Consider the following 16,911-nt stretch of genomic DNA (forward strand, 5'->3'; position numbering starts at 1 on the left):
CACAGTCCTTGCTCCAATGGATTATTAATCTAAACAGACAAACCAGAAGGGTGGGAAAAAGGAAATATTATCCTCGTTTTACAAATAGGAAACATAAGCACTAGGGAGTAAGTGACTTTCCCCAGGTCACTCCAAATTTGTGGTAGAGGTTGGAATTAAACACATCTCCTGATCCCCAGTTCAGTGCCTTAATGTCCATCATTCAAAATGTAACAAGTAACTGACTGTATCATTAATTTCTTCATATTTTGTGTCATTTTACACAGTAAAAACAATTTGATACGATTATAAGGTTATTGACTGTCCTGGCACGTTGCCTACATTAACTTGTCATATATAGGTCTGGTTTTGACTTTAATAGAGCTTGACTGACAATCATCCCTGAGACTTTTGATTTTGTGGCATCATATACATTCAGAGTACTTGGCATGTTGACCTTGTCTCTCTCTGCTGTGATCAGCATTAGCTATCTGTCCCTGTAAAGGTATATTTCTCAGTTCTGCAGGTTATAATGTCTATTTGCTGGGAAGAAATGTATTCATCCCATTGATACGCTACAGACAAAGCATTTTTAGGGAGTTATGACCACTTCCATAGTCAGAGTTGAGAAATGCTACTAAGGGTAAATTTGAAAAGTGCCTAAGTCCCATTGGCTTTTAATGAGACACAAGTCACTCTATGTGCTTTTGAAAATTTTATCCCAAATATGTAAGACAGTGGATCTTAACCTTTTCAGACTACTGTACCCCTTTCAGAAGACTGATTTGTCTTGTGTACCCCAAGTTTCATGTCACTTAAAAACTACTTGCTTTCAAAATCAGACATAAAAATACAAGTGTCACAGCACACTATTCCTGAAAAATTGTTTACTTTTTCATTTTTACCATAGAATTATAAAATAAATCAAATGGAAAAAAATATTGTACTTACATTTCAGTGTACAGTATAGAGCAATATAAACAAGCCATTGTATGAAATTTTAGTTTGTACTGACTTTGCTAGTGCTTTATATGTAGCCTGTTGTAAAACTAGGCAAATATCGAGATGAGTTGAGGGTACCCCCTGGAAGATCTCTGTGTACCTCCAAGTATACTCATACCCCTGGTTGAGAACCGCTGCTGTATAATCCTAACAAACATGAGGAGAGATCGCTCTTTGTTCCTTGGGAAGTTTCCCTATGTAAAGCAGAAAGTGGCATTTTGATAACTATTTAGATGGGTAATCGGGACAGAACTTATCCAGCAGGATATTGACTTTTAGTTGAAAAGGAAGAATGACGAGTAAGGACAGTGCAGTAGAAGCTTAGTGAGTTGGCTGAAATAAGGTACACTAACTAAGTAAGCCACATTGGAAGAATGGGGTGCATATAATAATCAGAGGACTGGATTCTCTGGTTTGCTAAGGCTTGTCACCTTAAAGTGGCAGAAGATAGCCACAGGAGCATAACCTTTGTGCTTGGGGACCAGTCTGCTGGCAGAAATCTGGCAGAGTTGGCTGGATGGTTTCCTGGCCAGTGCCACCCATCCATCACTAAAGGGAAGGGTATGTTAGGAAATTTTGGTCTGTGGGTATGGCAGTATGAGGAAGGGACATAAATTAGGGTGGAATGTTGAAGCAAGCCCCGAGACAGACAAAAATGTTGTGGTGATAATAGTGGCTAAGGGATAAGAGAAGAATGAAGGAGAAAATTAGTTGTAAAAAGTTGTTAAAGCTCAAAACAGTATAGGCCCTGCCAATACACAGCACTTTCTCCTTGGTGAGTGTCTGTGCTCAAATATCACCTGCCTTTAAGGATGAAACTATCTTGGGTCAGCCCATGATCATGTCTTGCCTGCGATAAACTGATGGGTGTGGTTACTTGCTCCCTATTGACATCCGCTTTGTTCATTTCTCCCCAATATTTAAAAAAAAAAAAAAAAAGCGCCTCTTAGGACTTCACTGTTTCAGACGTGCACATGACCATCATTGGCCCCACACTGTTGAGGTGACTGCAGTTTCAGGGCTCCGCTGCTACTCCATATCCAGAGAGAGGATTCCTGCTCTATTGGTTCTTATGTACCCCCTTGTGGACAGAACGATCACTTAGGTTGTGCTCTGTAGGCAGGATTTGCCCTTAAGTGAGTTCTTGTCTTTTGACAAAATTAATGAGGTATTTAGCTATGTTGTCTCTCATTCTTGGTTACAGGAAATAAGAGCTTTCTATTGTAAGGAAAAGAGAGCAGATTGAACCAAGAGTTAGTGGTTAAAAGCTGCCTATTGGTTTCAGGGTGGAGTCTAGAGGGTTTGTTTAGACCTGCAGAGACCTAAACAGCTTAGATCCTTCCTGGGCTATTTTGCCACAGTTGTGATCAGCGAAGGCCCCTGAGCTTGACCCTCCTGATTATAAAAGAGAGCGAGCAGAGAGTTGTCCATAAGGGCCCTTTTCTTCTGGAATTCTATCTCCCCTCCTCTCCCAGAAGGCAGAGATGCTGGAATAATTTGTATAGTGGGGGTGCTGAGAGCCATTGAACCAAACTGTAAACCCTGGTATATAATGGAAACCACTTCAAGCTACGGAGTGCTATAGCACGCCCTGCACCTATGCCACAAGGTCAGAAATAGTCCCTGTTTGTTGACCTTCTGGATATGCTGCAAAGCCTCTTTGTTTGAGCAGGTACAATGGAGAACCGATGCACATGAGGGCAGGAGTTCTGGGAAAGCATGCTAGTGATTAAACTGTACTGATCACATGACTGATGATCAAATGATGTGGTCAGAGGGAGAAATTGGCTGCTTTGGACAGTTTGTTTTAGAACTCCTATTTTGCTGTGGGGTTTTTTTTTTATAATATATATATATAATCTCAAAGGCACTCAGAGCTGTGGATGGGCATTCTTTGGTATGATATTGGATAATGTATAAATAAAAGATTGCTGTTGAAAAACAACAAATTGTGCAAATAGATGTGACTAAACTAAGGAAAATACTGTACATGTCTGCAACTGGCAAATTTGGCCATTTCCTTTCTTTCCAGTAATTGGGTCATTTTAAGCCTCTGAATATGGTGTTAATGCAGGAGATAATATCATCATCATCTTTTGTTTTATTTTCTTGCAGAGATTTTGCACAGAAACTGGCCAATGCCCTAGCCCATAATCCCAACTCAGGACTTCATACAATTAACCTTGCTAGCAACCCTCTTGAGGACAGAGGTACTATAACATTTACATTTTTCCTTTTATACAGTCAAAATAAGAGGATTAGTGCTACTTCATTCCCCTTTGCCTGAATAACAGAGCATTGTGCTTGGTGTAATTGCATCGTAAATATCTGTTGCTCATAGGTCACTGCGAATTGCTTATCTTTTTTTAGTTTGCAAATGTCTATTAGTTTGAGATTTACCAATAGGTGTTGAACGGTTTTAGTGTAACCATGAATTTAATTAAAAGTTGGGCTTGTTTGGCTTCACAGAGATCACTTTTGAGCTAACTGACAGTGGAGAAACACTGTGCTTGGGGTGGAGAGAGAAGAAAGGGTTTCAAATACTATATTTTAAAAAGTAATAGACTTGGTTTAAGGACCATCTGAGAGTGACACACAACTTTGTTCCTTGGGTTATGTATTCCAGGTGTTTTCTAGCAGATAGAACTACCTCTTTAATTCATCTGTGATTATATAAATATTTCTAAGTGCATTGAAGCTGTCAGTTTTTGAGCTCCCTTCTAGTGCTCAATATTGTAAACAGTTCACCCCAGTCAGTTCAGCCCTTACACCAAGTATCTATGTAAGTCTGTCCCTTTTCAGCAAAACGATCCCGTTGACTTCAATGAGAGAGAAGCACATGCTTAAAGATTCAGCTTTGCTGAATCTAGGCCTTAATTTCTGAGTGATTTCAGTTTAGACTCAAGTCACGCCCATCCCTTCTTTCTTCTCTTTCCATCCTAAAAACTGAACATTGTATTTTTAAATTAAAATAAAATTTTCAGTCTAAGCTTGATCCTGGAAGCACCGTGCTTATGGATTTCCCATTTACTTCACTTAAGCATTCCATGCACAGGGCATTCTCACGATCACACCCTTAATACATCATTTATAGGGCTGCTTGAAAAATAGGAATTCTATTCTGTAAAACCTTTTGTTTCATATTGTGTTTGAGGAAACAATTCAAAACAAAAAATGTTCACTTGTCACTGGAAGATGAATGGGGGTGGGTAGTCTCCCCATCTCTCCCTTTCTCTATACAGTGGGAAAGGTGTGTGTGGTGCTCACCCCACAAATTTGAAAGTGTTTTAGTTAGATTCCACTCAGTTTGTTTCAGAATTAATCAACACCATTTTTTGTTTTAAATTGTTTAGTTGAGAAATCAGAATTTCAAACCACAGGAATATTTTTCGTGAACATTTCCATATAATTTGAAAAGCCTTTTTTGACCAGCCAAAACTCTTTGTAGTAACCACACTAACTTCTTTACAATAAATAGTCATGAGGAGGAAAAAGGCTATCACATTTTATACAAGTTGTTGCTTTTGTTTTTTAAAAATTGGATGTAGGTAGGTTAAAAGGAGAGCTCACTGTGTTTCTTTCTTATTAAAAAAACAAAAGCATAAGCAGACTTGATATAATGGAAGATCTTTTGTCTATAAGTCAGGCTGGGTATTTCACATGCTACAAAGAGAACAGTTCAAAACAGACAGAAGTAATGACATACAAGAGAAAATTTAGGCAAAACAATAGTTAATTATGGACATACAAACTTGGATTTTGACTAGTTTCTTAGTTAAATCTTTTCAGCTGACCATTCAGTTAAGTTTAATTTTCTTAAAAATGCAGAAATTAAATAAGTTACTTGGCTATTTTAAATTGCAGAGAAATTAAATATAATTTCAGTAAGCAAATGTGGCATTTCATTAAATTCAAAATAAGACCTAAGCAGAAATTCAGGGCTTCTGGTATCTTGTGTGTGCAAATTGTACTAGAGATTGTGTGTGCGAATTGAAGGAACAATATGACTTTGTCGTAAGGAAGATGTATGCAAAATCATAGTTAATTACAGATAAGGAATATGTAAAACATCTCTGTTTTTAACTTGTCACATCAACAGGAACTGGGAGTTTACCCCGGTTATTATGTAACAATCAGAGTATTCAATACTAGTAGTAGTTTACAGTTATGTGAATGATAAGGGAGGGAACGAATAATGATTATGATTACTCGATAATTTTACATTGGAGTGTGGGAGGGGGCCATTGGAGCGCATAGGAGCCGGAGCGCCCGGCCAGAGCAGGGCTGAGCCGCGTGCTGTGGCCCCCAACCCAGCGCCCCGGCCAGAGCACCGGAGTGGGGTTGAGCCCCAGACCTTGCTCCCCAGTGGAAGCTTGTGGGCTGGCTTAAAATGGCTCTGGCCCGCAGGCTGTAGTTTGCCCACCCCTGCTATAAGATCTCAGCAGCTAATGTGGGTGGTGCTGACTGGATTAGAGACTTTGTTGGCTGTAGTGTGAGAGAAGGGGAAAGGATATTTGCTACTCTCCAATAAATAGCTCAGGTGCAACAGAACAGTATTTACTCTCCTCGTACTGCCTTCCCTCCTTTTCTCTGCCCTTTTGACATCAAAATCATATTTGGCTTTTAAGCCTCCTGCAGAGAACCAGCTCCAACCAAGAAGTGGAGAGGACCTGCCAGAGAACATAAAATCCTGAGGCAGTAGCTTAAAAAAGTTTAATACTTGAGTCTCTTACTTCAGTGGAGCTGCAGAGATTTGTAAAGTGTAGTTAGGAAAGAAAATGTATCAAGGATCCCACTCCAATCGTCACTAAAATTAAATCTGACCCAGGGTTAGCAGGTCCAAAATTATACCTGCATCATCTTTAAAGTGTCATTGTCAACTGGTGCTTCCTTGAAATTTCTCCAGAAGCAAATGTTTGTTAAATATAATCCCAGGTATTTTTCACCTTGTTTTCTCTAACAATAAATTTCTACAAAGGTGAAGTGCAGTTACTTGCATATTCTCATAAGATAACCTGACTCGTTCTTGCAATAAGTTGGTGAATACATCCAGTTACTATTGTATTTTTACAGTAGACAAAGTAATGCATCTTCATAGCAACAACTTGGCCATATATACAAAATATGGCCTGGAGTTTTGGACAGTCTGTGGAAGCTACATGTATCGGCAATATACATGCCAACCACACTTTTACAAACAACAAAAAGACCTTGAAACAAAAACTCCACAAATGTCTGAAGTATAACCACTTAGGTGTTTAAGATAGATAGATAAAAGAATATGAGAAATATTTTTTCTATATTTATATGTCCATTGAAGTAAGAATGTCAGGATTAGCTTTTTTTTTTTTTTTTTTTTTTTTTTTTTTTTTTCAATTATCTGTTTTGGGTTTTGGCACAAGAGGCAAGTTTATTCTTTTTAAAGAGATGTATGTTCCCCCAAGGGAAGCTTACCTGGATTATAACCTGTGATTTGGTACAGAAAAGTATATTTCACACCTCATCGCATTGCTGCAATTTACTTGTTGATAGATTTATTCTGGTAATGAATATTGTATAAATTACCTCGATCGTTACTGAGCAGGTGTCTCCTTAAATATTCCATCACCCATTTTAAAATGGGAAATAAATTTATGGAATGCAGAACCTCAGTTAAAGTGATAAATTGTTTTTTGCGTTTTTTCTTTCAGCAAAATGGTGCTGAGTAATGTAGTTGGTACCAGAACCCTAATTCTTTTTTTATTCGGGAAAATGGTCCATTATGTGATTTTTGAGACTGTATAAAGGCCAGTGTATATTTCAGTCTAATTAAATGAGATAAGTGACCATTATGACTAGAATGGAGGCTTCAGATTCCTAGAGCAAGTTCTCTGCTACGTTACCTGCATCAGAATTTATTTTATACAAAAAACACATCCTACTCTGCACTACTAGTTCAGCTGTACAAAATACTCCAGTCCTTTTTCAGCAACGCCTTTGCCTGTTTATCTAATGAAGAAAGGGTTTGACTCAGTTAGGAAGAGAGGTCAAGGTTAGCTAAACTCCATTGAACCTTGACCTTTTTTTCTCATAGACCCAAAGAGATTCTTATTACTTGGAAAGCTGCACATTCACTACTGTTGTATTTAGCTTCATTATCGTTTTCCTGTGGCGGAACCATAAAGCTCTCAAATTATCCATCTGCTGACATCCTGGCACATGTTACCTTCTCTTTGACCCTTGGCCCTCAAAAACTTAAGCACGCACTGCATAGCTTTAAGCATGTTAAAATAAAAAGGAGGTGGTTGTTGTATACATCTTTGGGCCAACCCTGGAAGAAACTGAATTGTATATGTGAGAAGTTGAACAGCCTACACTCCATTTACTTTCACTGTGTGGTCTCAGATTTTAACTGTGGTTCAGAATCCTGAAAGCCACTCTCCGTCAGAAAAGCTACAAACTTTTATGCTCTTTTTCTCTCCTTCCCCCCCCCCCCCAACAGGTGTGTCCTCTCTAAGTATCCAGTTTGCCAAACTCCCGAAGGGACTGAAACATTTAAATTTATCTAAAACCTCATTGTCACCTAAAGGTATGTTTTATACTTAACCCTGCACTTTTTCTCTATGTGATGAATGAGTAAAACAAAACGTTTTTGGTAGTGATGGATCCTGTCATTATGTAATTGTAAAATAATTTGTTGTGTACTTGATTATTACACTCTGTCTAACTTACCTACTTATATGGCTGACATTATGAGAGTATCTGAACCTTATCTCTTAGCCATAGTAGGCTCTTCAGTGGGATTTGGATCATGCCCATAATTGAAGTTAGATGAAAGCTTCCCATTGACTTACGTAACACCGACAGACCCTGGTCGTTGGCGGGCAGGATCGAACCTGGGGCCTCTGGAACTAAATGCATGAGCTAAAAGCCATATGGCTCTTAGATAAGGCTAAGAGAGAGTAAATGCATTAATCTCTAAGTGGTCTTGGTGCCACGAGATGGGACAGAACATCCTTTAACTATCACTTCACTTGTAACAGTAAGCAAAGCTGTGTTACCATTTTAGATGTTGCTCTTTGATGTGGGAGCTCCACATGTTTCTAACTTTCAGAAGTTGATCTGTTTTTAAGAAAAGCTCTATCCAACATATTTCTTCAGCATACCGTTTTAGTAGATGGCTCATGAAACTACTGTGGGTGGAGGCAATTCTGCACCTTTGAAAATGGACCTGCTACTAGTGATTAGCCTTTAAATTGATTTGACATTTATTGTTGTGCAGTGTGTTTTGCATTATGATTCTTACCATAGCCCAGTCATCAGGGCATGATTGCTGGATTTTTTGGTTCTTTAAAACCTTATAAAACTTTAGTTCCATTCATTGTGTTAGTACTCCGTTCTTGGAATTTTGACCACCCTGATATTTATTCTTGGGATAGGAGAAAACTCAGAATATTTACTCAAGTCTTTGGACCAAATCCAACCCTGGCAAAAGTGCACACAGCTTCCAGTATGTTGAGTCACCTCCTGTACTCTTCCTCACTTGAAGTTCCATCATTTGGTCCAATGGCATCTACCAATGCTTTGGATTTTTAGGTCAATGGGACATTCTATCTGTTTCCACCTATCTCAAGAACAGTTGTCAGATTAGTCAAGACCGCTCAACCAAATGTTAATCAGCAAGGACAGAATATTGAAGCAATGAACAAAATCAAAGGGATTTTTGTGGTTTATTTTTAAAAAGGTCTTAAAACAAAAGCAGAGTCCATCTTTCATGCCTAATGATGACCTAGTAAGAATCCTAATGCAGACTGCACTGCAATGATTCTCAAATCTGCAGAGACTAAGACCTTACCACTGGATATTGTGCTAGAGCAGCCCTTCAATATTCCTATTGAAAACATGCTATTCTGACTAAAAAGCCTAGCCTAATGATATGACTTATCTTGCTGTTCATGAGAGTTTATCTATATGTGCGGTGCCCTCAAAACAGTGAATTTCTTGCCTCTCTATATCTCCACACAGTCTCCTCTTCACTGCTTTTGTGGCTGTCTTTACAGCTCCTTTTATCAGTCTGCCCTCCCTTGACTTAGATCAGTGGTTCCCAACCTTTTTTGTCTGGCGGGCGCCAGACGACGAGCCACGGAGGACTGTGGCGGCGGATGAGCATCCGCCGAAATGCCGCTGACAATGGGCAACATCAATAGGCGTTGTCGCCGCTGACAAGCAGTGTTATCCAGAGGCGGCATTTTGGCAACAACACCTCTGGATGACACTGCTTGTCGGCGGCATTTCGGTGGATGCTTGTCCGCTGACCAGTACTTGGGCGCACTTAGACGCCCCGGTGGGCGCCATGGCGTCTGCGGGCACCGCTTTGGGGACCCCTGACTTAGAGAGACAGCATTGCATTAATTTAACCTTGTTTTGCATTTGAAGGTTATTTTTGAAACCATAAAGGTTAGAACTATTTTTTAAATAAAAGCCTAAATTTTGAAGTGAGTGCTGGGACTCACTTGGGAAAGTTTCCTATTCAGTCCTGGGCAACTGGACAAGTGAATTTTTCCAGTCTTTTGTTTTAGGGAGATAATAAGCAGCACTTACAGTGCTTTTCACTTCTTCCTTATTGTTTTACCTTACTACTTAACAAATACATTTCATTTGAGATTCCTTTGTGAGATTGACAAGTGAACTGCAGGCAGCAACTTGCCAGATGATCTTTCTTTAAATATGGTGTTTCGTAGTTCCTAACAGTTGTTAGGTCTGAGTGCAGTGAAACAACATTATAGGCTTCATTCAGACTGAAGTAGGATCTCTGTTAATAGCACAGTATACAATAAGGGAAGCTCTAAAAGAGGTTTAGCAACTTGGAGCTTTGAGTCAAACAGAAAATTCCATGTGCTCGGATCAATTAAATCTCAGCTTTTTGAACCTGATCCAGAGCTCACTGAAGTCAATGAAAAGGCTCCCATTGATATCATTGGGCTTTAGATCAGAACCAGTGACTTTGTAGTTAATGAAAGACTGATTCATTTAAAAACAAACAAAAACCCTAAAGGAGGAGAGATTCTACTTTCTACCCTAGTGCCCCCCAACGTTAACTAGCTCAAACACTGCTTCGTTATCCTAGTTCTCAATATCATTTGCTGCTGTTGAATCATATGCTACTGTTGCTATTCAGATGGGATCTAGCAAGGTGTTTGTGTGTGTGTGAACATGCTCATTGCACTGCTCCTTTCTACTTCCGTATAGTAACAACTGCTGTTATCACTCATTAAAATGGGCACATGGCTAGAACCCATTGTGGCCAGGTAGATCTGTTAAAGATTTAAAAAACTTGCATTTTGTATGTACAATGTTTCAGCCCTGCAGTTTGCAGGTGGAATGTGTTTAGTAACAAAGACTTACATTAACAATAAAATAAAATTGCAGAGTGAATAGTGAAAATTTGAAAGCTTGGCAGCTATAGTAACACTTACTAACTCTTTTCAGAGAGAGGCCCATTTCCAAAAATAATCCTTGAAGCCAACAATCATGCTACTAATATTGATCTCATCTTAATATTTTGGTGTTTAGATTTGGTGCTCTAGTTTTCCAAACATCTGTGGCTCCTGATTTTGCCAGCTTCTTCATCGTATGTTCCTTGGCAAACCTATGTCCTTTTTAGCATTAAGAATTGCAACGTATTTTTAACCTGAAAGATGGGCACTTCTATCTGTTGCCAATCCGTGTTTATGAATTGTTTGGAAAGCTGCCAACTGTTGCTCAGCAGTTCAAAGCACTTGTCTTCTCTGTTCCTTTGACCAAGCGCTTAATAAAAGCCACCCTTCTATTATAGGAGGCAATGATGCTTGTGTGTCTAATGGATTTTCTCAGGTACTTACTGATTGGGAAGCAGCCTACAGCCATCCAGAATGGTTCAAGAGTTCAGTAATAAGCTATCATGCCTAGTATGCAAGTTACATTGGCTGAAGGTGTCCACTTCATCTCTGTTTTAAATAGCTTAGGAACACCTTTGAAGGGAATGCTGATTTGTTGGTTCTTGACACATAATTTTTAATTTTAATACCAAAAATATTTATTTGTTCTGAACAGGATTTAATACTGTACATCAGTGTGTTCAAATATATATTTCATGATATCTTAGTTAGCCAAATATTTTTCTGAAATTAGCGGTGAATACATAATTTAAATGTTTGAACTTCTATGTCTTGTCAACTGCCTTTGAATTAGTAGTGAACTATAATTGTTAATGTATTTGCCTTCTGCGGATGTTTTTATTTAAACATCCTTGTTTACACACAAACCATATTTTGAGTAATGTAAAAAAACCCATTAGAATTGAGCCAAGTACATGGTACAGTAAATGGATCAGAAGGTTGTTCCTAAGGATCTGGTAATACAGGTCAAGGGCTTGGTCCTGCTAGATGGTAGGGAACCCTGAATTCCTAGTGAAGTCAATGGGAGTTGAGGGAGTTTGGCACCTTGCAAGAGTGGGCTCTGTAGGAGAAAAATAAATCATAACAATACTGATAGCAGGAGATCATTGATAGTTGACAGTGTGTTCACTGAAACTTTGTCATTACAGGGTTTATGCTAATTCTTCATTTAACCCAACTAAGTTGAATATTGACATTTTGTTGCAGGGGTGAATAGCCTTTCCCAGTCCCTGAGTGCCAACCAGCTGATTGCTAACACTCTCACCTACCTTGACCTCTCAGGGAATGCTCTGCGGGGTGATGATCTCGCCGTATGTGTTCCTTATTTTTCTGATTCCTGAAAAAAATGTATATCTTTAATGTAGTGGGGGGAGAGAGGGGATTTTTTGTGGGTGATATTTTATTCGTTTAAGTCAAGTTCTAATGGTGATTAAAATGACACAGTGATAACATTGCCTTCCAGTTGTGACGCTGCCTGGTATGGGACGCAGCTAAGAGTGCCAGTCTCAGGTCAGACTGCCAGAAAACAGGGCATGTACCCCAAACTGGCGGCATATTGAATCGTAAGATTTCACCAAGCCAGTAACAAATGTGTGCTTCCAAAATACTATACTAGTTGTTTTGAAGCCACAGACAGTCCCCTGCAGGACTTCTAGCCCCTCAGGTACCACCCAGAAAACCAGACTTCTGTCATAAATGATTATTAAATCCAAAAATCTCATATATTTGGTTCTTCTAGTTCCAAAGAACCAGACACGCACCCCAGGTCAAAATATACTTCAGCTCTTACCCCAAACCCACGCTGGTAGCCAATCCGTTAGTAACTAAAAACTAAAGTTTTATTAATATAAAAGAGAGAGTGTTATTAAGAGATTAAAATGAATCATATACATTACAATTCATTTCAGAGTTTGTAGTTCAGTATAATAGCAATGATGTTAAATCTGCCAGCTTGCAGTAAGTCTCTCTGGTTCATCCCAAATATTGGGGTTCTCAGCTCATTGTTCAAAGCTTTTCTTTGTTAGAAATCATAATCCAGAGATGTGGAGCAGGAAAGAGGCAAGGGAATGATCCGAAGAAGTGAAGCTTATGCTCAAATAAATTTGTTAGTCCCTAAAGTGCCACAAGTACTCCTGTTCTTTTTAAGGGAATGATGATTACCCCCAAGTCCATGTGCATGGAGTCAGGGATCACATGTTCTACATGTCCTGCTGGGTCACTGGGCCTCCATCGTCTAAGTGCTCCTGCTCTCTGAGGCATCCTTGGGAGGGGCTCACTGGAAGGGTTGATTCTCCTTAATGGCCCATCAACCATGGCTGGCTGGTCTGGATGTAAATCTGTCTGGTGGGCCTTTGAGATACAACGTGTTCGAGTTACAAGCACATAGCAAGGATTCATAACTTCATACACAATGATAATACATGCATATAAACAGGATAACATTGTTCAACAGATCACAACTTTTCCAATGATACCTTACAAGGCATACTTTGCATAACATCTATCACAATTGTGCAACAGTGGTGATACATCAGTGGTAATACCTTAGTGTACACATGGTCATCTTTACTTCAATACAGTGTCACACTAGTATAAAGGCAAATGAAGTTTTAAACTTCCCACGCAGCTAAACTAATTCACTTCACTTTGCTTCTATCCAAGTCCTCAGATTCTACTGATCAGTCAGAAAACTGTCAATTGTGTCAAACTCTGGTGGTCTTATGACATACAAAAATTGTCCACATTAAAGTAACCAAATTCAAATTAATTAAACCTATCTTCTGTCTATCTTATGGTTAGTTTGAAAGCTGAAAATAATCGTACATGGGTTTTGGAACCTGAGAAACAGACGCTTATCTGCTAAGCAGCAACAGATTCATTTATAAAAAGGCTGTTTGGACAAATGGTGCTATTTGCCAATAAGTGGGCTGAATCTCAAACAGTCTTAGGGGCAGAATAGGGGAAACTCGTGAGCCTTTGAGGAATTAGCTCTTAGTGAGAGTCCATTGGTCTGGTCTTTTGTGTCACCGCCAGTGAAGTCCAGCTCTGTTTCATTTTTTGTGTGGTGAAGGACATCAGGCTCAAAATAATATTTTATTCAGACTTTCATCATCACATCCATCCCAGTCTCACTTATTCACACATCCTCAGTGTCCAGGCTGGGATACCTAAGAAATGAAGAATAAGTAATTCAAAATAAGCATTACAAGAGTCCATCTTCATTTGACACACACTTTTACTATACAAATTAAAATGCCTTATGGCTTTATGTGATTTCCACCCCCCATTTTCCTTGGTATCTGTTAGAGATTCATGAACACATTTACAAAACACATAGTCCTGTGCTTAAGAGAGCAGAACTCTCAGGTGGAGAACTAGAAGAATGTTGACAAATGAAAGCCTTTAGAGAAGTAGCAAAAATAAAATATGAGAATAAAGTGGTTTACTTAAAACCACATATTTACAGAATTTTTAATAAAATTAGTGTTAGCTCAAACAAACAGTGGTTAAGGGGAAAGTGATAGCTGGCTGCAAGTATTTTAAAGGGTGCAAACACCAGAAGGAAGAGACATTTTTAAGTGGCACAAGGGGATTTATCTAGTGTATTAATTAAATTAATTTTAGCAATGTAAAACTTAAGTGCAATACCATGAAAATACTTTTAACAGTCAGATCTGTTAAATTATGGAATCGTTTTCCAACAGAAGTGATGGAAGCTCCATTGTTTGCAATTTAAATTGCAAAATTAAACTGAGGGCTTGTCTACACTGGCAATTTACGGCACTGCAACTTTCTTAGGGGTGTGAAAAAACACTCCCCTGAGCACAGCAAGTTTCAGTGTTGTAAAGTGCCAGTGTAGACAGTGCACCAGCACTGGGAGCCGCTCTCCTTGTGGAGGTGGTTTTTCTAGAGCACCACACAAGCCACTTAAAAGTGCTGCCACGGCAGCGCTTTAGCGTTGCCAGTGTAGACTAGCCCTGAGCAAAGCACTGGGAAATTTACTGTCGGGAACATTCATGCATTGGTACCAGAGGGGCTAGATGACCTAATATTGTAGGGATTTGATTTTTCAAAAGTCCTGAGCACTCTTAACTCATCCTGACTTCTCTTGAGTTGGGGGGGGATCAGCACTTCTGTAAAGGAGGGGCAACTTTTCTTATCTCTAATTTGTATGGTTCCTAGACATTAAAAATAAATGTCTGATGTAACAGGTGCTAGAGCATAGGTAAAATATCCTTAATATTATAATAGATGGCATTCATTAAAATATTATGTTATCAGACCTATCTTATAATATCTCTGAATTGCCACAAGACACTGGTAATATGTGTATTTTAATAAAGTCTAGTCAGAAAGAATTATAAGGTTCAGACACAAATTAGCTGCTGGCCTAATGCAGTAAAAAGGGTTCACTTAAACTTTCAAAACCGATTAGCCTTTTTGGAGTATGGTTGCAATCTGGATGGCATTCCAATCTATTTTGAACTAAAATTAATTAACGCTTTCTGAAAAATGTGTAGCAAATTGCCAGCTACTCAAGATAAATCAAGTTATGCATGTCAAGAATACTATGTGGTAAATGTGATCCAGGCAGCATTCTTTTACTGTCATTTTAAGAAATGTTTTACTTTTGAGGGCTAGAAGATTACATCCATTAAGAGAAAATACCTTCAGTCAAAACTGTTGGAGTCCAATTAAAAATAAATGTCTGAAGTTTGTGGAGAGTTAAAATAAAAATAATTCTGTGTAATATGTAGAAAACATAATATTCGTATATTTTCTTTTTCTCATTTAAAGAGCCTGTATAATTTTTTGGCCCAGCCAAATGCCATTGTTCATCTGGATTTATCCAACACGGAGTGCGCACTAGACATGGTAATCTTATTTCTTTTGTAATTCAAAAAAACACCATTAGTATTACCAACAGGTTTATTGCATATAAACCTACCTTCCTCTTTATTTCTCAGGTGTGTGGAGCTCTCCTCCGCGGATGCCTTCAGCACCTAGCTGTCCTCAGCCTGTCCAGAACAGTTTTTTCTCACAGGTATGGGTTTAAATATAGTTATTTCCAACTCCTGGAAATATTCTATTATTCTTTTTTTGCACTTCTGCAGCAGTTTTCTTATGATGAAGCAGCTTTAGACTTTCAATTAAGCACTATGTGACAGAGGTGTTATTTATCCCCGAAGTATATTCCCTCACATGGAGCTATTTGCTAGACAGTGGTAGAATAAGCCAAGGGTTCTCAACCTTTTTCTTTCATGCTATAAAAACTCCACAGCCCACCTGGGCAACAACTGTTTTTCTGCATATAAAAGCCAGGGCCGGCGTTAGGGGGTATCAAGCAGGGCAGTTGCCCAGGGCCCCACGCCACAGGGGGCTCTGCAAAGCTAAGTTGCTCAGACTTCTGCCCCGGGTGGCAGGGCTCAAAGCCCTGGGCTTCAGCACCATGCGGTGGGGCTTCGGCTTTCTGCCCTGGGCCCCAGGAAGTCTAATGCTGGCCCTGCTTGGCGGACCCCCTAAAAATTGCTCATGGCCCCTGAACTCCTGGTTGAGAGCCACTGGAATAAGCTAACCTACATAATAGGTTAATATAATATCATATTATATAATATAATATATATAATACTATCCCTCCCTCGGGCGGAGGGATAGCTCAGTGGTTTGAGCATTGGCCTGCTAAACCCAGGGTTGTGAGTTCAATCCTTGAGGGGGCCATTTAGGGATTTGGGGATTTAGTTAGGGATTGGTACTGCTTTGAGCAGGGATTTGGACTAGATGACCTCCTGAAGTCCCTTCCAACCCTGATATTCTATGATAATATGCTCACTTTGATCCTGACTCAGCAAAGCACCTATACACATACTTAACTGAGGGTAGGCGGTGCAATTTGAAATGTGACTATTCCCTTACTTATGGTTAAGCGTGTGCTTAAGTGCTTTGCTGGACTGGGGCCTCAGTCAGGCCATAGGCTCAATAAAGTGGAGCCCTGCCTCATTCTATTTGTTCCTTCCCATACCCTTTGGAGCCCTGACTCTTTCCTTTCCTTTCCATTCCCTCACGTGGAGCTATTTGCTAGACAGCAGTAGAACAAGCTGTCCTGCATAATATGCTCGCTCTGATCCCGACTCTTTCCATACCCACATTCACATTGAAAATTAACTCCACTCAGGTTACACTTGCACATACACACAGTGCCAGTGAAATGTTGGCAGACTATAAGTTTATCATGAAACAAAAACCCTGGGCACTTGCTCAAGGTAAAAATTTAATAGCCAAAGCATATTGCTTTAAACTCCCCTCCGCCCCCCGAAATGGCAGAAGTTTCCCCTCAAACTAACAACAGAACAAAATCCAAAACCACTCCTGAAAGCTGAGCCCAAATATGCAAAATTTTATCCTAAAGATAAAACTTTGTCACCTGTAATTGTCTGAAAATGACCCTTTGAATTGAAATTCTTGTGCAATTCTAAGTGTAGGTGTCTACCTGCATTACTATTGTTACCATCCTGTT

At 39.3% G+C, this 16,911-nt stretch overlaps 1 protein-coding gene across 1 annotated transcript in view; it reads left to right on the forward strand.

The window, feature by feature from the left end:
* CARMIL1 (capping protein regulator and myosin 1 linker 1) overlaps positions 1–16,911 on the forward strand; it is a gene marked incomplete in the record, with an annotated part of 248,761 nt that overhangs the window by 127,411 nt on the left and 104,439 nt on the right. Inside the window, 5 exon segments of the mRNA XM_034762444.1 lie at positions 3,097–3,191; positions 7,463–7,549; positions 11,604–11,707; positions 15,195–15,272; positions 15,365–15,441. Of these exon segments, the coding sequence (XP_034618335.1) occupies positions 3,097–3,191; positions 7,463–7,549; positions 11,604–11,707; positions 15,195–15,272; positions 15,365–15,441 (441 nt within the window).

Source organism: Trachemys scripta, chromosome 2 (assembly GCF_013100865.1).
Source record: "Trachemys scripta elegans isolate TJP31775 chromosome 2, CAS_Tse_1.0, whole genome shotgun sequence".
NCBI lineage: Eukaryota > Metazoa > Chordata > Testudines > Emydidae > Trachemys > Trachemys scripta.